The 22,749-nt window shown below is 43.6% G+C and overlaps 2 protein-coding genes across 3 annotated transcripts; one reads left to right on the forward strand and one right to left on the reverse strand.

The window, feature by feature from the left end:
• The first annotated feature begins 139 nt into the window (after nt 1–139).
• MMACHC (metabolism of cobalamin associated C) lies at nt 140–4,701 on the forward strand. Of its 2 annotated transcripts, XM_040470049.1 has the most exons (4): nt 141–276; nt 2,229–2,423; nt 3,159–3,311; nt 3,798–4,701. In XM_040470049.1, exons 1-4 carry the CDS (start codon nt 196–198, stop codon nt 4,215–4,217), a joined length of 849 nt encoding a protein of 282 aa, XP_040325983.1. In that variant the 5' UTR covers nt 141–195; the 3' UTR covers nt 4,218–4,701. The 2 variants fall into 2 exon arrangements, with proteins under 2 accessions (XP_040325984.1, XP_040325983.1); XM_040470050.1 differs by lacking the exon at nt 3,159–3,311 and having other exon boundaries at nt 140–276.
• Nucleotides 4,702–5,376: 675 nt separating this feature from the next.
• On the reverse strand, nt 5,377–18,635 carry PRDX1 (peroxiredoxin 1). Its single transcript, XM_040470053.1, has 6 exons — nt 18,505–18,635; nt 16,360–16,476; nt 13,547–13,700; nt 13,042–13,164; nt 12,247–12,377; nt 5,377–5,718 (listed from the first exon to the last, which is right to left on the reverse strand). Exons 2-6 carry the CDS (start codon nt 16,463–16,465, stop codon nt 5,633–5,635), a joined length of 600 nt encoding a protein of 199 aa, XP_040325987.1. The 5' UTR covers nt 16,466–16,476; nt 18,505–18,635; the 3' UTR covers nt 5,377–5,632.
• Between the last annotated feature and the right edge of the window lie 4,114 nt (nt 18,636–22,749).

The raw sequence follows: 22,749 nt of genomic DNA on the forward strand, positions 1-22,749 counted from the left end.
TTTCTGATTCTGTAGTTGTTGGACCCAAGGACCAAGTACACTACATATCCCAAGATGCATTGCATAGAGCCAACGTTACCCCGCTGCTGATCCCAGTGGTTCTTGGGAAATGGAGTCCAAGCTACCTTGAAACTTAACGGCCCAGGTTATCCTTGAGACTCCATTCCCCAGCAAGGTCTGCGCGTTGCGTGCGCTATGGAGCTGCAAGTCGCAGAACTGAAGCAGAAGATCGAAGACACATTGTGCCCTTTTGGCTTCGAGGTTTACCCCTTCCAGGTTGGTTTATCCCCCTGCGGTGCTGGAGCGAGGTGTATGATTGGCCTCGGTGCTATTGGCGTGAAGCTGGAGAGCCTTCTGATCTTTCCCGAGCTCCTCTGGCCCCATGTCCATCTGACCTACGGGAACATGGTGTCAATGGGGACTTTGTTAAAGAGGTAGAGAAACGGCCGCACGTTTGTCCTTGAAATCCCATATAACGCCATATTGATGAATGGGAGACACCACATAACCCAGTAATCTTGTGGCTCTACCACCTCCATAGTTTACAGAAAGAAAGTGACCAGTGGGGTCAGAGTCATTTGAGAAGCATCCTTCAGAATGGGCGCCTGGGTGACTCAGTCGGTTAAGCGTCGGTTTTAAGTTCGAGCCCCGCTTTGGGCTCTGTGCTGACAGCTCAGAGCCTGGAGCCTGCTTCGGATTCTGTGTCTCCCTCTCTTTCTGACCTTCCCCAGCTCGCTCGCTCTCTTGCTCTGTGTCTCTCTCCCCAAAAAGTAAACATTAAAAAAAAAAAAAAAAAAAAAAAAAGCTTCCTTAAGGAGTTAGGATAGAGCAAGGCCTTGTAGGTTTGTGTAGCTAAGATTTAGGTTATCTGAGGGGGGAAGGGCATTCCTGTTGTTGAACAAGCAAACAATTGGCTGGTTTGTTCCATCTACCAACAGAGGGCTAATTCATGATGTTGCCAATCACCAGCACTGGGCTGGATACAGAAACTGTGCACTCGCCTGTCACAGAAGTCTGGCACCACTACCTACCCTTGTTTACACAGATCCTTCCCCCTTATCCAGTGCCCTTTGTACTGAGCTGTGTGCTTGGACACAAAGCTAAATCAACTCAGGTTGAGCCCTTTGCCTGATGCTTAAGAGACAACTCACTCCCACCCCTTCCACTGAGTGGCACACAGCAGTGCTGGGAAAGAATATAGTGAAAGTATGTTGGGTCTAGCTTGAGAAGGACTTCCCAGAAAAAAATATAGAGTTGAGCTATATATGAAAAGAAGGAAAGGGTATTATGTACATCCCAAATATCAGGAACAGCTTAAGTAAAGGTGTGGAGGTAGTGGTGGATGGCACGTATGGAGAGAGTGAGAATGTTTGGTGGGTCAGGTAGAACTGGGTGAGTAGTAAGAGTTATTGTACTAGACTCCTACTTCTCACCCTTTCCCTCCCCCACATCCAGTCAGACACCAAGACCTTTAGGAATCTGTCACTTGAGTCTCCCAAGTCCATTCCCTTCCATCCAACCCCTCTGTGCTTGGATTACTGCAATAATCTGCTTGCTATCATTTTGCATTCAACCTGTCCTTACACTGCAGCCAGATCTTTCCAAAGCCGATCATGTACATTTCCTCCTTAAATCTTAAATGGCTAACCGCCCCCCCCCATTGTCACCAAATTAGACCTATATTCCTTAAATTAGTATCTAGGCCAGTCATAATCTCACGCCTACTGATCTTTCCACCCTTCTCTCCTGCTCCCCTTTACACACCCTTCACTTCTATCAAACTAGACAATTTGCTGTTTTCCAAATATGTCATTTTTGCATGTCTTTTTTAATGCTGTGCCCTCTATTTAGAATAAAACACCAGATTTTCTCTCCCTACATCATCTTGTCAGTTTCCTTCCTACCGTTCAAAAACAGCTTCCAAGAAGCCTTTTCTAGTTTCACAGGATCCTCATCAGGCCCTGTCATTGCACTAATCACAGTACAGTTTCTTTTGGTTCTTAGTCATGAATTCTCTGCCTCTTTATCCCAAACTCCCTGTCAGATTCCCCTATGGAGGAGTCCCCCATAAATATACATCATGCAGCACCAGTAGAAATCCATTCACTGAATGAATGAGATGGAGACAGCCCAAGATGTATGAGGCCTTGAATGCTGGGCCAAGGTATGGACCTGACAAAGGCCTAAATTGGCCCTCCTGTGTAGCCTGAATTTTCTCTCTGTTCTAGGTGGCATGGTATAATGCACTCCTGCCTCCAGCCTTCCACCTACCCCTGCCAGGACCTACCCTGGCCTTCCTGGTACTCAGCACACCTGCCATGTTTGACCGGGCCCTCAAACCCTTCCTGCAGAGTTGCCATCTCCGACCACTGACTGACCCTGTGGACCAGTGTGTAGCCTACCACTTGGGCCGTGTTAGAAAGGTGAGCAAGTTTCATATATTCCCCCAGCTATGAAACCCATAGCTGCTTTCAGCTACTCTAAGCTCAGTGCAGGATCTAGACCTACTTACAGCTATGAGCCACTTTCAGATGGGCTATGCTAGAGCATCTTTGACATTGTGAGCTCTCCCCATTCTGCCTTAGCCCAGTTTCAGCCACCTTCTTCTAGCAGCCCCCCAGGTCTATAATCAATCTCACTTACCCTATCTCAGATGGGCAATTACATGAACTTCAAACCAGACTTCCCTTAGCCTCCCAAGTGAAATAGGAATAAGCCTAGCATCCCCTAAGCATCTTTCACCTGTCCTTGCCCTAGACTTACTTGGACGTTTTATGTGTCTTTGGGGCCTTTTGAGGGTAGAACAATATCCCCACCACCACCAGACACATGCACACATATATATATACACACATACATTGGATCTCCCCAAAGCTGGGCCATGTCTTCCTCCACACTGAGACTTGGGAGGGCAGAGCCAAGTCACCCCTTGTAATAGGCATTTGTGAGCAAGACCTTGTTATTTCCCTTCAAATATGGACCTTCCTGGACAGAGTATCATTTTCTTCACAGTGGAGCGGCCCCCCCCCCCCACGTTTAAAGTCATGTTTTCCCTTTAAACAACTTCTGAGGACAGGACCAAGTTAACACAACTCGGGCTCTCTAGGACAAAGTCATGATTCCTCTCATGTTGAAATGAGCTTCCATCTCTATCCCAGAACCTCCCAGAGTTGCAAATGGAAGTCATCGCTGACTACGAGGTACACCCCAATCGGCGCCCCAAGATTCTGGCCCAGACTGCAGCCCATGTGGCAGGGGCTGCTTACTACTACCAACGGAAGGATGTGGAGGCTGACCCCTGGGGGACCCAGGTCAGAGGGCAAGTGTGAATGAGTAGGGACTGGGAGAAAATGGTGAAAACTCCTCAAGATACCAATTCACATTCTTCAACCTACCCTGGGTAAATGATTTGGTAGACACAATCCAAGGGAAAGGTGTGCCCTAGTCAGGAGCCCAACCCCACATGCTTTCTGGAGTCGGCCTGGGAACACATCAGGTCAGAGAACTTAGTCTGTTAAAATCTCGTTACAGGATGGAGAGGGTAGAGCAGTAAACAGGAAACCCAACAGTAAGGCTGGGAAGTTGACAGAGACTCAGCTTAATAAACCCTTCCTTCTAGGTTCCTCATGGCCAAAGTGAGCTCATGAAAAGGGTTGTCCATGAGAGGAAATAGGGGAACCCAGCCAAAGGAGAGGTTCAAATGTGGAATCAGTGTTCCTTGAAAATAAATGAACAAGCCTAGCTTGCAGTGATGATAGTTGGACTTACTCCATGACCTTGCTTTACCATCTCCTCAGCACATATCAGGTGTGTGCATACATCCCCGATACGGAGGCTGGTTTGCCATCCGAGGAGTAATGCTGCTGCCAGGAATAGAGGTGCCAGATCTGCCACCCACAAAGCCCGTGGACTGTGTACCTACAAGAGCTGCCCGAATCACCCTGCTTGAAGGCTTTAATTTCCACTGGCGTGACTGGACATACCGGGATGCTGTAACACCACAGGAGCGTTACTCAGAAGAACAGAAGGCTTACTTTTCTACTCCACCTGCCCAACGCTTAGCTTTGTTGGGCTTGGCCCAGCCCTCAGAAGATCCTAGCTCTGCATCACCTGAGCTTCCTTTTACCACACTCCCACCTAAGAAGCCCCAGAATCCCAGCAGAGCCCGAGGCTGGCTCAGCCCCAGTATCTCACCACCTGCATCCCCTGGCCCTTGATATCCTCCCTCCTCTGAGATCCCTATTTATAAGTGGTACTTGGCTCTAGAACTCCTTTGGCTTTGGCAAGGCCAGATATTTTATTTTGGGTACAATATTTTTGTTTAAACAGGCTTCATGCCCAGTGTGGAGCCCAACATTGGGCTAGAACTCACGATCCTGAGATCAAGACATGAGCTGAGATCTAGAGTTGGATGCTTAACCAAAGGAGCCACCCCAGGTGCCTGGGTACAAGATTTTTGATACAAGGATTGTAATAGAGCTCTTCAGTGAAGATAACAAAGCTCTGAAAAATTTAGTCAAAAGAAGTGAAAGACAAGACAGATCCAGAATTCCCACCTTAAAATACAGGATTATTCCTTTCCATTTCTTGCCAGTGCTCCAAGATCCTACTTGTTACAGAGCCTAAAAGGCAATCATCTCCTACCTAACGGCACCTGCCTCACAGGCTTGTTGTGGGGAGTAAACACATGCATTTTTGAAACCATGCCTGGTTTATATTAAGGGTTGTATGAGCTATCATTGAAAGCCCTGGGAATTCTGTACTACTGCTCTTAGGTCTTGCTTGGGAGGAGGAGGATAGACTAGACTAGCTTATGTCTGAAAGGGTACATAATACACCAGACTCAGTTTTGAATCTTTCTTACCCACAAGGGCTCAGGAGAAACCCACCTTCACCTCCCTATATCCCTCCCACCTCAGAACAAGGAGATGAGTGTAGCCTTCCCCTACAAACAACAGGGCAGTTTGTCTCCCCCTCCCCCTTTTAGTTTCAAAGCCTCTAATTCTGATCTTCTACAGAGCCAGTACTGGACATTTGCCAAGCTTCAAGTTCTCATGCAGCCCTCCCAATAGTATAAATGTCCAAGTAATCTCATTGGGGCCTCCATCTGCAACCTGCAATTTATGCTTCACCTATAGGACAAATTGCAGTGTTTTGACCAACACTGCAGATCTTGCTCTTCTCCCCCAAATGTAGTGAAAATGTTAACACCTGGGTTCAGTTCCTTTCCTGTGTCTACTTGCATATCCCCCCACCCAATGTAACTTTGATTCTGAGGCAGCTATCAACCTTCATTTTACCCTAAAAAAGGAAAGCAGAGAGTAAATTACTCTTAAAATCAAAGCTAGTGCCCCCTGAAATGAAGACTCAACAAGGTCTCAGTTCAAGTTTAATAGAAACAAAGATCAAAAGTGATGCCCCACTACTGTACACATCAGTTGACTTGCCCCATAGCACAGCATGGGCCATTCTCTCCAGAGGAAGAAAGGCTGGCCTCCCCAACCCCTGCAGGAAAGGCCTGTCCCATCCCATACTGAATCTCAAGTCTTGTGTCTTAAGCATGACAATAGTACAAAAGAGATTTTGTTTTCATGGCCAGCCAATGCAGCCGGGCCCTAAAAAGGCCCAGCGCTCACTTCTGCTTAGAGAAATATTCTTTGCTCTTCTGGACATCAGGCTTGATGGTATCACTGCCAGGCTTCCAGCCAGCTGGGCACACTGCAAGAGAAGAGTACTATCAATTAATAACCTGCTCAGTGGTGAGTTCCACCCTCGTCCCATGGACAAATGGGTGACAATCAGACAAAAGGCTCAAAACCAAATCTGATACCTTAAGAGGCTGAACACTCAGGAACCAGAATACTTATGCTATAGTGTGAGATAATTCAAGTCTTTTAGTGCAAGGATAACTACAAACATAATTCAATCCCCACCACAGCCCTAATGCTATTATATCTAATTTATTCATGCAGCACCTGAAATTTAAAGAAATTAAGTAAGTAACTACCTTACAAGCTTCAATTGTATGCTTTGGTCTACAAATAATCTGCGTAATGCACATACAGCAAAAAAAAAACCACATGTATTAATATTTGTTAACAGTAGACAGTGGATGAATCGGTATTTGTATTTCCTCAATTTTATGTATGCTTCATGTATATCTTTAAAATAATTTTTTTTATATTTATTTATTTTTTGAGAGACACAGAGAGACAGAGCACAAGTTGGGGAGGGGCAGAGAAAGAAGACAGAATCCAAAGCAGGCTCCAGGCTCTGAACTGTCAGCACATAGCCCAACACGGGGCTCACAAACCGTGAGATCATGACCTGAGCCAAAGTCGGACACTTAACCGACTGAGCCACCCAGGCACCCCTTCATGTGTATCTTTTTAAAAATCTTAAATGCTCTTCAATAAATGGTGCTGGGACCAGCTGGACTTCCACATGAAAAAGAATGAAGGCAGATCCCTATTTTACACCTCATATTAAAAAAAAAAAAAAAAAAATCAACTCAATAATGGGTCAACCTAAAGATAAGGGCTAAAATCATAAACTCCGGAGAAAACAGAGAACTTCACAACCTTGGATTTGGAAATGTATTCGTAGATAGGATTATAAAAGCATATGCAACAATAAACAGATAAATTTGACTTGATCTAAATTATAAACTTTTGTACAAAGGCTTTTTTTTTTTTTTTTTAAGTTTATTTTCATTTATTCTGAGAGAGAGAGTGAGCAGGGAGGAACAGAGGGAGACAGAATCCCAAGCAGGCTCCACAATGTCAACACAGAGCCTGATGTTGGGCTGGAACTCCCAGATCATAAGATCATGACCTGAGCCAAAATCAAGAGTTGGATGCTTAACTGACTGAGCCACAAAGGTGCCCCAAAAAGGACATTTTAAGAGTTAACACACAGAATGGGAATATTTACCCATCATGTATCTGATGAAGGATTAATATCCAAAATGTATAAAGAACTCCCACAACTGAAGAGATCCAGTGAACTCGCCTGGGTGACTGTCGGTTAAGCATCTGACTCTTGGTTCTCACAGGGTTCGTGAGTTTGAGCCCCGTGTCAAATTCATGCCCCACTTGCAATTCTCTCTTCCTTTCTCTCCCTGTCCCTTCCCCACTTGCTCTCTCTCTCAAACTTAAAAAAGAACTTCTACAAAGAAAAAAACAAACAACAAAAACCTCCCACAACTCAACAAAAGACACCCTAGTTCAAAACAGGCAAAGGACTTGAGTAGACATTTCTCTAAAGATATGCAAATGGTCAATAAGCACATGAAAATATGCTCGATATCACTGATCATTAGGGACATGCAAATCAAAAGCACAATGACACCTTCACACCCACCAGGCTATATAGCATTTAAAAAAAAAAAAAAGGAAAAAGACCAAGTGTTGGCAAGGTTGTAGAGAATCCTTGATATTACTGGTGGGAATGTAAAATGGTGCAGCTGCTATAGAAGAATAGAGTTTGGCAATTCTTGAAAAAGCTAAACAGAACTACATGACCCAGCAATTACACTTCTAATGTAAATACTCAAAATAAATAGGAACAAAGATTCAGATACCTGTTCACCATTACTCTAGCAGCATTATTCACAACAGCCAAAAGATAAACTCTGTGTCCATCAAGAAATGAAAGAATACATAACAGGACATATATACATAAAATGGAGTATTATTCAGCCTTAAAAAAGAAAGTTTTGATAGCCACTGCAACATGAACCTTGAGAATCTCGAATACATTATGCTAAGTGAAAGAAACCAAACATAGATGGACAAATATCGTATGATTTCACTTACATGAAATATCTAGAATAGACAAACTTATAGACACAGAAAGTAGAAGTTACCAAGGGCTGGAAGGAAAGGGGAATGGGGAGTTAATGCTTAATGGTTATAGCTATTTGGGATGATGAAAACATTCAGAAAATACTGGTGATGGATACACAAAATTGTGAATGCAATTAATGCCACTGAATTATACACTTAATGACAGATTAGGCCACACTGTATTGCATTAAAAATCTAAAAACTTTAGAGGTGCCTGGGTGGCTTAGTTGGTTCAGTGTCCGACTCTGGATTTTGGCTCAGATCAAGATCCCAGGGTTGTGGGATTGAGCCCTGCAGTGGATTCCATGCTGAGGGTGGAGCCTAAGATTCTCTCTCCCTCTGCCCCTCTTCCCCAGTTTACAGGCTCTTAAAAAAAAAAAAAAAAAAAAAAAAAAATCACGATTTGTCTACATACCAAGAAATAAGCTAAACAAACAAAGCTAGGACTGTGTAACAACAGTTAACACTAAGCTGCTTCTTCCTTCTGACAGCCCTTGGAGGATCTGAAGATAGCAACCAGTTTGCCTCCTCAGTGTTAACTGCCAAACTGGGCAGCCTGAAATACATGGGGGCAGAACCCCCATAACAGGCCCTATTTGTCTAAGTAAGTGCCTTCTACCCCATGGTAAACAAAGGTCTGCATTTGAATCTTTCATACATTTATGCAGAAAGCATAGCTTTTAACCTTTTCCTATAATCCTGAGCCAGCAATGCTCCTTGGACTAACCTGAGGAGAGAGAAGCAAGGAAACCAATCTCTGATTTTTCACTTCCATTTGCTATTCCATCTTCTAGGAGACACATAGTCACCAAGTCCAATAATGAAGCAGCAAATCTCTCTTGCTCAAGTGAGAGAAGGGGAGCCCCTTTCAGTCCAAGGATATCATAGCCTTAGATGTCACTCTGCAACCAGCTGTCTGGGAACAAAGTATAGATGGACCCAGCTGCCATCCATTACTTTCCTGGAATCTTCACTTGATTGTTACAATTATTAGCTTTATTAGCACCAAAGGGTTAAAACACAGGTCCCTAAAGCATAAAAAAGCTAGAGAACAAAGAACAGCAAATAAGCAGAGACCAGGTGAGAGCCAGCCAGAAGTTTGATAGTAGATGTGAACAGGAAACCAACAAAGTTGGTCTTAGAAAACATATAACCTTTAAAAGAAAAGCCCAATTATAAATCATGACACAAAGATAGGAATAATGAACCAGAAAAACCTTGCCAACTTATTCTCATGGGCAGTAAAGGTTCATAGCACTTAAGAATATGTTTAAAAAAAAAAAAAAAAAAGAATATAACCAGTTATCAGTGACAAGACAGAAAGAACCACACTTGCATGTTTCACTCATACCCAGCAGTGTTGGTTTTCTCAGAACATGGGGTACAGAAGAACTGGTTAAGCCCCACATAAACCACCTTTCAAAATAGCATGACTCTCCAAGGAGAAAAGTGACATAGTCATGGTAACCTCAGTACAAGAAACTTCCAAAACAGCCCTCAAGAGGGACTTTTTTAGCATTTTAAAAATTAAAAAAAAAAAAACAGCTGTGAATTTGGTTTGATTTCCACATTTACTATGAATACTGTATTTAAAATATTCGTTTGAGTCCTCAAAAATAATAACGTAGTTTCTCAACTACAGAAAACAAACTAAGGGGCACCTGGGTGGCTCAGTAGGTTAAGCATCTGACTTCAGCTCAGGTCATGACCTCATTACTCGAGTTTGAGCCCCGTGTTGGGCTCTGTGCTGGCAGCTCAGGGCCTGGAGCCTGTTTCTGATTCTGTGTCTCCCTCCCTCTCTGCCCCCTCCTCCACTCACATTGTCTCTCTCTCCTTCAAAAACAAACATTAAAAAATTAAAAAAAAACAGGGTTACTGGAGGGAATGGGGGGGCAGGATATGGGTTAAATGGGTGATGGGTATGAAGGAGGGCACTTGTGTAGAGCACTGGTATTGTAAGTGATGAATCGCTAAGTTTTACACCTGAAACTGTTACACTATGTTAACTGGAATTTAAATAAAACTTGAAAACACAGGAACACAGAATATATAAATACAAATGAAACAATTTCACTGTATACCTAAAACTGACATTATATGTCAATTACATCAAAAAATAGAAATGTAGAGTTATCTGTCAAATAACACACGCAAAGTGCCTCACATACCATGTTTGGTATTCATACGCTCTCAATCCACATGCTCCTTCAATCCACACAAGCTTCCGCAAATGGTGCCTTTGGGTATCAGTGCTCATGGATTCATACTAGCGTTCCCCTCTAGCCAAACTATCACTTTTCGGTTCCCCTAAGAGACATCATCAATTCCAACTCTTATCAACTTCCATGTTCTTTACCACAAAATCAGAGGTGAAATGGGCCTTAGAAAACTAGTCTGAACTATTATCTAGAGAAAGAAAATGGAACGTTAAGACAAATTTATTGAAGTACACTTGTGCAGCTGATTTGACATCAGTAGCACTTGATCACAACTATTCTGTCCTTAGGGCACCGGGGTGGCTCACTTGCTTAAGTAGTCTACTTGGGCCCAGGTCATGATCTCATGGTTCGTGGGTTCAAGCCCCATGTCTGGCTCTGTGCTGACAGCGGAGTCTGGAGCCTGCTTTGGATTCTCTGTCTCCCTCTCTGTCCCTCCCCTGCTCGTGCTCGGTCTCCCTCAAAAATAAACATTAAAAAAAATTAAAAACAAAATAACTATCTTGTCCTTCTCATCCTCAATTATGTTAAGCTTGGAAAGGTGTAGGCTTCAAGATCTCCATTCCCCACATACCCAGCACCTGTAGCCTCAGGAGCTAAGTCTTAAAAAACTAAACTAACTCTTAAGATAAGGTTGTCTCGTTCCAGCAACAACTATACTCCAGTGAGGGGGGAAAAAGTAAAAAAAAAAAAGCTACAGCCTTGGGGCACCTGGGTGGCTCAGTTGGTTAAGTTTCCCACTCTTGATTTCGACTGAGGTCATGATCTCAAGGTCTGTGAGATCAAACCCCACTTCAGGCTTTGTGCTGACTGCGTGGAGCCTCCTTGGGATTCTCTCTCCCTGTCTCTCTCTCTCTCTGCCCCTTCCCTGCTTGTGCACATGCTCTGGCACGGTCTCAAAAACTTAAAAAACATCTAGGGGCACCTGGGTGGTTCAGTCGGTTAAGCATCTAACTTTGGCTCAGGTCATCTCAGTTTGTGGTTTTGAGCCCTGCATCAGGCTCTGCACGGACAGTACGGAGCCTCCTTGGGATCTCTCGCTCTCCCTCCCTCAAAATTAAACTTAAAAAAAAAAAAAAAAAAAGCTACACCCTTACAAACTCAAAAGCTGGGATCAAGTAGTTCAGTACTTTATCATACTGCAATAAGAATATTAGAAGGAAAGTACTAATGCTGGATAAATAGGAAAAGAAAGGTCTACACTCTCTAAAATGCTAGGTAAAAAACCCTAAATTGAATCTCTTTAGTGATGTGCAGATTCTCTAAGGACAACCTTGTAAAACATTATCTTTGGGGTACCTGGGTAGCTCAGCCAGTTGAGTGCCCAACTCTTTGATTTTGGTTCAGATCATGATCCAAGGGTCATGGGAATGAGCCCTGCGTCAGCCTCCATGTTAAGCATGGAGTCTGCTTCACATTCTCTCTCTCCCCCTGCCCCCTCCCCCACTCACAGGCATTCTAAACAAAAAAATTAAAAATAAAAAATTTAACAAAGTCTTTGATCCTCAAATGTCTAATTTAGAACCTTGATATTTCATTTGAAACCCTCTATCCCTAACCCTCTTCCTTCAAAAAAGTTTTAAACATTTACATAATTTGGTTATTTGCAGAGTGTAATTCTTACAAATACAACAACGCTGTATAATAAAACGTTTTATTATTTTTTAGAATGTATTTAAGAAGATAAAAAAAAGTATTAGCTGTATCTGTCCATTGTCCTTGGGCAAGTTATCTTAGCCCTATTTATATTTTCCAAAATTCAAAACTGGTCTTAGATTTGTGTTTTAAAAAGATCATAAAACAAATACGGACCACAGGGATTAAGCTCTCCTCTCCCAATAAACACTTGTCAAGAATGGCATGCTTTATCTCTAGATATAATTCTCAAGCCTTTTGTTTTGTCCTTATACACCTATGAAATCCTCCTACACACCTTTAATAACTTAAAGGCTTCAGCAGTGATTCTAAATGAGCAGGGCAGAAGCTGGGAATGTGGAGCTGGAACAAAAAACCTTTATATTCTCTTCCCCAAGCTTTTCCATCATCTCATCCCCACAACCCAGTATAATGCAGAGACTTTAATTTCTTGGAGAAACAGATTTTTCTCATTTGATAGACCATGTTCCTGCCATCTTTCGTATCCTACCACCATTCTATTGTCAAGTCACTAGGTGTTGGCTTACCTTCCCCATGCTTGTCAGTAAACTGGAAGGCCTGAACTAGTCTCAGAGTCTCATCCACAGAACGGCCGACAGGAAGGTCATTTACTGTGATCTGTCGAAGGATACCTTTCTCATCAATGATAAAGAGGCCCCTGGGAAGAAGAGATTGAAGGCTTGAAAGAGATGCAATATCAGTTTGGAAACTGCTTGCAATGGAAATGAAAATGTGCTGGCCTCCCAGACTTGCACTGGCTTTGCCTCTAGTGAAGAAGCATCCCCCCCCAACCCCTGCTCAGTTGGAAAATCGTACTACTCTCGAGCTTCAGGTCTTAGGCATACAGATAAGGAAGGAGAGAAAGAGAGAGGGAGAGAGAAAGGAAAGGCAAGAAGGAAGATTAGACCACCATGCTGTACACTTTAAACACATATAGTGATGGGGGAGCCTGGCTGGCTTAATTGGTAAAGCATATGACTCTTGATCTCAGGTTTGTGAGTTCGAGCCCCACGTTGGAAGTAAAGATTACTTAAAAAATAAAATCTAAATTTGGGCTCAGGTCATGATGTCATGGTTTGGGAGACTGAGCCCTTACATCAGGTTCTACACGCTGAGCACGCTTGGGATCCTCTCTCCCCTTCTCTGCATCCCCCTTACTCATGTGCTCTCTTCTCTCTCAAAATAAATTTAAAAAATAAAATAAAATTTAAATAAGTAAAATTCAAAAGAGTCTACAGATCAGAGTCCTATCTTTCTCCAAATAAAAAAGGCCCTCAAGTCAATCAGATAATTTTGATGACAGCCCACTGGTAGGTATATACCTGAATGAGATGCCTTCATCAGCCTTTAAGACTCCATAGTCCTGAGCAATGGTACGCTTGGGGTCTGATACCAAGGGAATGTTCATGGGTCCCAGCCCTCCTTGTTTCTTGGGTGTGTTGATCCTACAGCAAAAGGCACACATACAATCACATTCATTTAAACTCTTGTGTAGCAAAAGCATTAACTGTTTCTATTCCTTCCCTTTTTCAACATTCCTAATGTAATGTGAAGTAACTGTAATCTAATCTAATCCCCAAAAGACTTCAAACTTTTTCCAGCAGTAAAGTGAGTGCCTGAAGACAGTTAAGGTCACCAGGATACTCAGCTGCAACCCAGGCTGCTGCTTCTTTGCTGCCAGATGAGAGCAACAAGAAGTCACAGCCGTTGCACACTCCTTCCATCAGAAGCCAGAAGGCAATACTTGAGCAAGTCTATTATCAAAGCCTCCAGTCCCAGTTGCAGTTAGTTCAAAGTTCATATGCAAAAGTTGACCAAGAGATTTACCATGCCAGGTGACAGAAATGAGAATCCACAGAAGCACCAATCACTTGGCAGTTGAGTTTCTTAAATTCTTCCGCTCTGTCACTGAAAGCAATGATCTCCGTGGGGCACACAAAGGTGAAATCAAGGGGGTAAAAGAAGAACACAACGTATTTTCCTGGGGAGGGAGGGGGAGGAAAAGCCACAAGTTTGCCTTTGAAACATACTTCCTTGCTTTACAAAGGGCACCTGGCTGGCTCAGTGGGTGGTGTCTGTGACTCTTGATCTCCCAGCTTGGAGTTTCAGCCCCCCTGTTGGGTGCTGATATTTAAGATAAAACCTTGGGCCACCTGGGTGACTCAGTCATTAAGGATCTGACTTAGGCCCAGGTTCAAGCTCTACTTCTTTCTCTCTCTGCCCCTCCTGGGATTCTCTCTCCCTCTCTCTGCCCCTCACTCATGCCCTCTCTTTCAAAATAAAGAAAAAAAATTTTTTTTTTTTAAATAAAAACCTAAAGGCATTTTTCTCTGAGAAAAAAAGCCTTTTTATAAACAATTGCTAAACACCAACACTCAACACAGATGTCTCATAGCAGCTACTTTTAGAACATCTTGTGGCAGGAAAGCCTGTATTAAAAAAAGTTCCTTTCAGTTCTGTGCTTTATTTTCCTGCCTCCTCACTAGCTGCCAATTATAAGATAAACACTGTTCAGTTTGATCTTTATCTCTAGGTAGTTAAAATTAGCACAGGAGGGGGGCACTTGGGTGGCTCAGTCCATCGAGCTTCCGACTTTGGCTCAGGTCATGATCTCACAGTCTGTGAGTTTGAGCCCCGCGTCGTGCTCTGTGCTGACAACTCAGAGCCTGGAGCCTGCTTCAGATTCTGTGTCTCCCTCTCTCTCCGACCCTCCCCCTTCATGCTCTGTCTCAAAAATAAACATTAAAAAAAATTTTTTTTTTTTTTAATTAGCACAGGAGGGGGCCTGAATGGCTCCTTGGGTGAAGTCGGATTAAGCCTCCGATTTCAGCTCAGGTCATGATCTCCCCGTTCCCAAGTTTGAGCCCCACGTCCGACTCTGTGCTCGGAGCCTGGAGCCTATTTCAGATTTGGTGTCTCCCTCTCTCTCTCTCTCTACCCCTCCCCTGCTCACACACGGTCTCTCTCAAAAATAAACATTAAAAAAAAAGTTAGCACAAACACCAAGTTCTCCGATGAAAAAAAGCAAAACCAAGGATGCAAATACCTACTAGATAGCCTAATGCCAATGATTACAATTAACCCACAGGAGAAGCTCAATTACTGGATTCTATGCTACAAAGCAATAAAGAAAAACAAAACAAAATGCCTTTTGTGCTTCTTCCACAATGAACCACATCAACGGAACAAGTAAGGTTTAAGTGATCACCTGAATCAGCACAAATCCAACAAGCCTAATAGGACAAGAAAAATTTCTTGAGGCAAAAGTTTCAAAAGTCCTGAAAGGTAACAGGAAAGGTAGAGATCCTGAAAGGATCTCTAGTGTAAATTTTACTGAGGTCACTCAGATTACCAACAGAAGTAGATCTTCAACTGGCCAAGCAGCCTTTCACCACACCTAATGGGCTGAATTATTAAAACAGTTCCAAATATTCACTCATTTCCAGGTAGCAGCAATGTCTGAAAACCAAAGGTGCTCCTTTTGACATTTACTCTGAAAACCAAAATCAGTAGAAGCTCACTCATCTCAACAACCTCTCCAGGGCTTTGCCTAACAAGCACTTTGAAACCTCAGGTCAAGCCCTGGAGGACAGAGAGCAGCTCTTTCTAAACCCTTGGGCCAGGGTCACCTCCCTATGGTGCTACTTATCCTGTTTGCCAGAGGAGCTTCCCTCCATAGGGCCCCTCTTACTTGCTTCTCATTCCAAACAAGTGTGCTGCATTAGGAAACCTTAGTCACATGTTCATGCAAAAGCCGAGTCTAGGAACTAATTACCACACCACTAAGAAAGGTACACTTAAAACCGGAGTTTCAGGTTCACATTTCAAGGAATTTGTATCAATTATCCCAGAAATCGCAGCTGTTCTAGCACTGTTAAGGTTTAACAAGAAAGAAAAAAAAAAGGAAGAGCCTCATTAGAATTTGCCAAGTGTTTGCATGAAACTGTAACAGGAAGAGTTGTTCCAACTGTACCATCAACTCTTCTCTTGGGGCAAAACAGTCAAGGGAATGTACCTAAACCTTCTGCCTAATAATTATAGCAGCTGTGCCATACATTATTTCAAAATCTTAATAAGCAGTTTAAGCCCCAAAAACTTGAGCTTTCAATGAAATACTGAGAAGATCTCCAAAACAATACAACTGAGTACTGAGAAGATAACTGAACTAATATATCCAGACATAATGAAGCATGGGCTTTTTCCATAGCAGTCTGAACCTAAAGTCTACCCCCATGACCCTGGTTGGTAATCACTACTTCAACATGTAGGTAAACGGCCTCCTACCCTAAAGATGGTGACCTACAATATATAAATTCATTTTACAATCAAACATGACAGATACAGAAACCTAATGAGCCACCTTAAATTGTAAAATAGTTAAATCTTAATGTTTTTTTGTTTTTTTGTTTTTTTTTTTGAGAAAAAGAGAGCATGAGCAGGGGAGGGTCGGAGAGAGAGAGAGACACAGAATCTGAAGCAGGCTCCAGGCTCTGAGTTGTCAGCACAGAGCCCAACATAGGGCTCGAACTCACGAACCAGGAGATCATGACCTGAGCTGAAATCAGATGCTCAACCAACTGAGCCACTCAGGTGCCCCTAAAGTAATTCAATTTTAATGAATCTAAAGTAATTACTCTCACCTTTGTAGTCAGATAGGCTGATGTCTTTGAACTGGCCATCTGGCATAACAGCCGTGGCTTTGAAGTTGGGGGCAGGATGCCCAATTTTGGCATTTCCTGAAGACATCTTACTATCAGCTGAAAAAGATAAAAGAGGAAATGAATTAGAAACAAGCCTTACTTTTTTTTTTTTTTTTAGATAACCAGCACATTTCATCTACTTAGAAACTTAGCTGTAGAATGATAAAAGAATTAATTGTCCAGTGGCCCTGAACATATACATTAATTTTTACATTAGTAAGAAGCATAAACTGAGCTTTCCATCTTTTGAAACAAAACCAGATACTCCATGTCTGAGTATCATTTTCACTTAAATACTGCAATTTCTTTATAAACTAAAGCAACCTCTATTACTTTTTCTAAAATAGGATTTGTGCAAAGGCATTTTCCTTCTGTATTTTCATTATAAAGAAACAAAGGAAGGTTCAACCCCAAACCTGAGCCCAAATGAACAATGCCAGTGTCTGATTCCTAGATGTGGTCATGTTGCCCCCCCTTTCCCTGGACTGCACCTTCATCTGCCTTCATAATTCAGGAAGCACACTTGAGGTTTCTCCAGGTACATTTGCCCACAAGAGCACACACCCTAAAGCAATCCAATTTTTTAAGAGGCAAGACCACTATTCTGGCATCTACTACATTCCAAAACTTCAGGGGTTGTGTTTTAAGCACTTGAAGTGCTTACAAAAATGGGTTTCTGACCTGGGGCCAGGACAACGAGAGTCTATTGCTAAAAAGCAATGCTGCACTGGATTCACCCAGGTGGAAACAAAGATAAGGAGTTAAGAGCTAACCCAGTACGCCATCAGTTTGAAAGCAGCAAGCTAATTTTCCAAGTCCCAAAGTTTTTTGGTGCATAGCACCACAACCAAAAACGTTGTGAGCATCGATCACTGAAAACTTTTTTTTAATATTTATTTTTGAGAGAGAGCACCAGCGAGAGAAGGGCAGAGAGCCTGATGCGGGGCTCTAACCCACTAAAGGGGAGATCATGACCTGAGCTGAAGTTGGACGCTCAACCGACCAAGCCACCCAGGTGCCCCAATCACTGCAAACTTTATTGCTTAACACACACTTTTAACAACAAAAAAGCAGCGCCTGGGTGGCTCAGTCGATTAAGCTTCCGACCTGCTTTGGATCAGGTCATAATCTCGGCAATCCGGAGTTCGGGCCTCGCTTTAGGCACCGTACGGACAGACAGCTCAGAGCCTGGAGACTGTTTCAAATTCTGTGTCTCCCTCTCCGCCTTTCCCCTTCTCTCGCTCTCTCAAAAATAAACATTAAAAAAAAAAATTTTTTTAACTAGTAAGGCACGCTCCAACTTGGCGACCAAACATATAGGGTGTGACCAACATAAAGGCCCTTCTCGTCCAAACCTGCTTTTCCAGACGGCCCCCACGTCCGCTAAAGTCCAACTTAGCGAGGGGAAGGCTGTTGGACCTTAAGCCCTTTGTGGGCACCCTCCGAGGATCCGCCCCCAAACTCCACAGGCGAAAGCCACACCCCCAAACTCTACTTCTGGTACCCTCCTGCCACTCCTATCATCAGCCCCAACACTTCGGAAAGCACCAGAAAAAAAAAAAAATGCGCAGTCTTCACAAAGGCATTTGGGACCACCACAAACCCTATTCCGTAAATGAAAAAAATAGATACAGGGAAGGGAATCTTCATATCCGAAACTCCTCATCTAGTCACAGCTGAAGACCGGAAAAAGCCTTTGCCTCTACCACAAGTCGGGCTAGTAGCCTCAGGTCAGTTTCCAGATCCATTCTAGAAGCTTCCCGAACCCGCCGCGCCCAGAAGGCTAGTCGAGGAGAGCCCACTACTACCACGAGTCCGCCCCGGCGCCATACCAAGCCAATGAGCGCCCTCTGCTCGGGTTGCCGGGGGAAGAGGAAACTCGAGCCGACATTAACTTCGGGGTTTAAACAAGTCACCGCATCTCTACGGAGGGCCCACTGGAGGGTGTACGTACCACCTAACCACTCTCGAGCTCGCCACACCTCGCCGAACCGCCTCCCCCGTCACAACAACCCGAACCTAGTAGGGCAGGTCCCCGGATGGACGAGGAAAAGGCGACAACAGGGGTATAGGGGCGCCTCTTACCAGGTCTAAAGCACAACACACCAAAAGCCAGCCAGGAAGAAAACGCGTGAAGCACGCGGGAGGCACTGCCTTTATAGCCTGTAGGGCTCTCGCGAGAGTCAGAGCGGGCCGGGGGTGTAAGAGGTGGAGAGAGGAGGGGGATCTGGTCCGAGCCCCGCCCCGATCGAAAGCGCCCCGCCAGAATGAGTCAGCACTTTCCTTGTTGTGGGCGGGCTAGGACGCGGAAGGTACGAATACCCCTCCTTGCCCCCGACCTTTGGGGTTGGAGAGCTGAGAGCTACAGTTTCCAAATCCATACTGCCTCGGTTATTCTGGGTCTCTGTGAGGGAGGGGGGGAGGCCCTGCGTGTCTTGCGCTCAAGGCCGAGACCAGGGTCCTGTTGCCGTCCACGGAAGATCACGTCTGATCCATACGAAGCACTGAAAAGTATCCAAATGTTTCTCAAATATTCCACCCCGATCCCCCCAGCCTCTGCCCTATTGCTGATCCTCGGTAGACAACTTCCTTAATTGTTCTGATCACAGGATTGCTGCTTTACTTCTCCCATCCGCTCCTTCCACAGCTGCTGGAGAGAATCTTTGAAATCTGGTCGTTTCACTCCTCTGATTTGTGGTTTAAAAAACTGGGGCTCCGTATTCAGTTTCCTCAGTTAAAACTCATTGTCATTTTATCTGTGGCCTTCAGGCAAGAGCCTTACTTTTCTTAACCTATAAAATGGGAATATTATTAATTCTTTGAGATAATCTTCGTAGCTTACTTAGCAGTTCCTAGTTCTTATTATACATTAGAATGTTAGCTATTGTTGCTATAATTCTTCCTTGCTCCTAGATTAATTGTAATACCCACAACAATGTGTCGCTGTTTCAAGACTTCAGGCTTTTGTTCAAGTATGAAGAATCCGTTCCCTCCTAGTTGGCCTAGAGAAAGTATCTTTAAGGACTGAGCTGAAGCATGACTTCCTCTGAAACTGTTCCTGACCTTGGCTCATCCCCAGAATTCCTCTGAAGCTGTTCTGGCTTTTGCTCATCCCCAGAATTTACCATTCCCTCCTTTGTGCCCAAACAATATCCTGATAGCGAAAAGCTATACAAAGTATCTAAGCTATTTTACACGTTTACATGACTGCTGCTTCTTGATAGACTTTCTGGAAAGTAAGGTTTGGGTTACTTCCATCTCTGTATCCCCAAGACACAACAGAGCACCCCCTATAAAATATCAGGCGTATAATAAATATATTTTGTCCCCTTTCTGCCCCCATCTCCATTCCCCCATCCGATTAACTCCCTTGGATGTTATAGCAGAGTAAGAAATGGGAATGTGCTGTGTCATGCTGGTTGAGCATCTCAAAGTGTTTTGGCATTTATCCTACATTGCAACAGTAGTGATTTTTTATTGGTTTTTTTTTTTTTTCCTTCTCTGCCTGAGGCTGAACAATTATTTGGCCATTATTCATTTCCTTCCAGAGGCGCAGGGGAGACATAGAAGTTCAGAGCTTAATAGTGGATGGTTATTGGGGCACCTGGGTGGTTCAGTCAATTAAGCCTCCAACTTGGGCTCAGGCCGTGATCTCAAGGTTGGTGAGTTCCAGCCCAGCTCCAGCTCTGTGCTGACGGCTCGGAGTCTGGACCCTGCTTGGGATTCTGTGTCTCCCTCTCTGTTCCTCCCCTGCTCGCACTCTGTCTCTCTCTCAAAAATAAATAAAGACTTAAAAAAATATATAGTGGATGGTTATTGCTATAGGCAGTTAAACCAACAACACACAGTCCTACTTCAGCCAGAATAAAAAATGACCATTTATTGTATCTAGCCCTGGGCTAGGCACTTAGGTTTACTTGGGTCATTCAAGAACCAAAAGAGTTATGCTGGCCCAAATAAATCTTAACAGCCTATCCCCATGGAAATAAAAAACTGAGGGGCTCCTGGGTGACTCAGCTGGTTAAGCGTCTGACTCTTGGTTTCAGCTCAGGTCATTATCTCATGGTTTGTGAGCCCCCTACAGGGGGCTGCGTGCTGACAGTGTGGAGCCTGCTTGGGATTCTTTCTCTCCCTCTCTCTGTTCCCCTCCCCTGCTTGTGCTGTCTCTTTCTTAAAAATAAAAATAAAAATAAATAAACTTTAAGTATATATACAAAAAAATAAAATAAAAGAACCTGAAATACCAGGACAGAGTTCTGAAAAGAGAAAAAAATCTGTTGAACACTTGCCTAAGCAAGTGACTATGGAATCTCTTTCCTGAGAACAGCAAAGACTTGGAAATGGGAGCAAGGAGTCTTTCTTCTTTATCCTTCTACAGTACCTAATATATACCTCTAGCTCTAAGTTTACACATGATTGTTTTGTCCTTCCTTATTTAACAGTGGTTTGGGAAGGATTTTACTGGTTTTATTTATCTTGTAGTATCAGAACCTAGCAGAGTAACTGGCATAGGAGGAATGCTTAATTTTGGAATGTACTTAAGATTTTTGAGGGGCGCCTGGGTGGCTCAGTCGGTTAAGCATCTGACTTCAGCTCAGGTCACGATCTCGCGATCTCACCGTCTGTGAGTTCGAGCCCCGCATGGGGCTCTGGGCTGATGGCTCAGAGCCTGGAGCCTGCTTCCAATTCTGTGTCTCCCTCTCTCTCTGCTCCTCCCCCGTTCATGCTGTCTCTCTCTCTCTGTCTCAAAAATAAATAAACATTAAAAAAAAAATTTTATTTTAAAGATTTTTGAGATGTAAGGGTGCCTGGGTAGCTCAGTCGGTTGAGCCTCTGACTTCGGCTCAGGTCATGATGGCATGGCTTGTGAGTTGGAGCCCCATGTCAGGCTCTGTGCTGATGGCTCAGGGCCTGGAGGCTGCTTCAGATTCTGTCTCTCTCTCTCTGCCCCTCCCCCACTCATGCTGTCTCTCAAAAATAAACATTAAAAAAATTTAAAAAAAAATATTTTTGAGATGTGAAGTTAACTTATTTGAACTATGTTTTAGGAAGATAACTCTAGCAGCTGTGTGATATGAAAAATAATGAGTGGGAGACAAGAAGCAGAGACCCACAAGAGAAGTCTCAGAACTGTAATATGACATTGGCAGCAAGATGGGATGAAGGAAAGAAAAAATATTTCTACAGGCCTTGTATTGGATTTAGGGTGAGAAGAAAGAGGAAGTTCAATCCTTCAATCTGATGCCTTGGTTTCTTATCTTGGTGACAAAGGAGAAATATCATGGGGCGGTGCCTGGGTAGCTTAGTCGGTTAAGCAGCTGACCGTGATTCATGAGTTCGAGCCCCTTGTCAGGCTCTGTGCTGAGAGCTCAGAGCCTGGAGCCTGCCTCAGATTCTGTGTCTCCCTCTCTCTCTGCCCCTCCCCCACTCGTCCTTGTTCTCTCTCTCTCTCTCTCTCTCTCAGAAATAAATACAACATTAAAAAAATTTTCAAGGGGCGCCTGGGTGGCGCAGTCGGTTAAGCATCCAACTTCAGCCAGGTCACGATCTCGCGGTCCGTGAGTTCGAGCCCCGCGTCGGGCTCTGGGCTGATGGCTTGGAGCCTGGAGCCTGTTTCCGATTCTGTGTCTCCCTCTCTCTCTGCCCCTCGCCCGTTCATGCTCTGTCTCTCTCTGTCCCAAAAATAAATAAACGTTGAAAAAAAAATTTTTTTTAATAAAAAATAAAAAAATTTTCAAAGGAGTAATGTCATTTACCTGTGACATAGGAGATACTAGAGGAGAAGCAGATTTGAGGTTAAAAATAATAACAAACAAGGGCGCCTGGATGGCTCAGGCCATTGAGCACCCAACTTTAGCTCAGGTAGTGAGTGATCTTGCAGTTTGTGAGTTTGAGCCCCATATCGGGCACCCTGCTGTCTGCTGTCAGCCTGGGACTGTCAGCGCAGAGCCCTCTTCAGATCCTTTGTTCTCCTCTCTCCCTCTGCCCCTCCCCTGCTTGTGCTCTCTCCTTCTCAAAAAGTAAATAAAACTTTAAAAAATAAAGACATTTATTGAGTATTGTTTTACAGACAAAATACCTGATGCCTAAAGAATTTAAGTAAATTGTCCAAAGTCACAGCTAAGAAGTGTTGGGCCAGGCAGCAGAACCATCATGTACAATATGCAAATGTGACATTTATATAGACTATAAGGTAAATGGTGCCCCCTGGAGTTGTGCCTTACTGTGTGGTCTGGCCAGGCTTTGTGACTCTGGAGTCCACCCTATTACTATACTGACTCCTTTTTATTTTATTTTATTTTATTTTATTTTATTTTATTTTATTTTATT

This window comes from Herpailurus yagouaroundi, unplaced genomic scaffold (genome assembly GCF_014898765.1).
Source record: "Herpailurus yagouaroundi ecotype Mexico unplaced genomic scaffold, PumYag 77, whole genome shotgun sequence".
Taxonomy (NCBI): domain Eukaryota; kingdom Metazoa; phylum Chordata; class Mammalia; order Carnivora; family Felidae; genus Herpailurus; species Herpailurus yagouaroundi.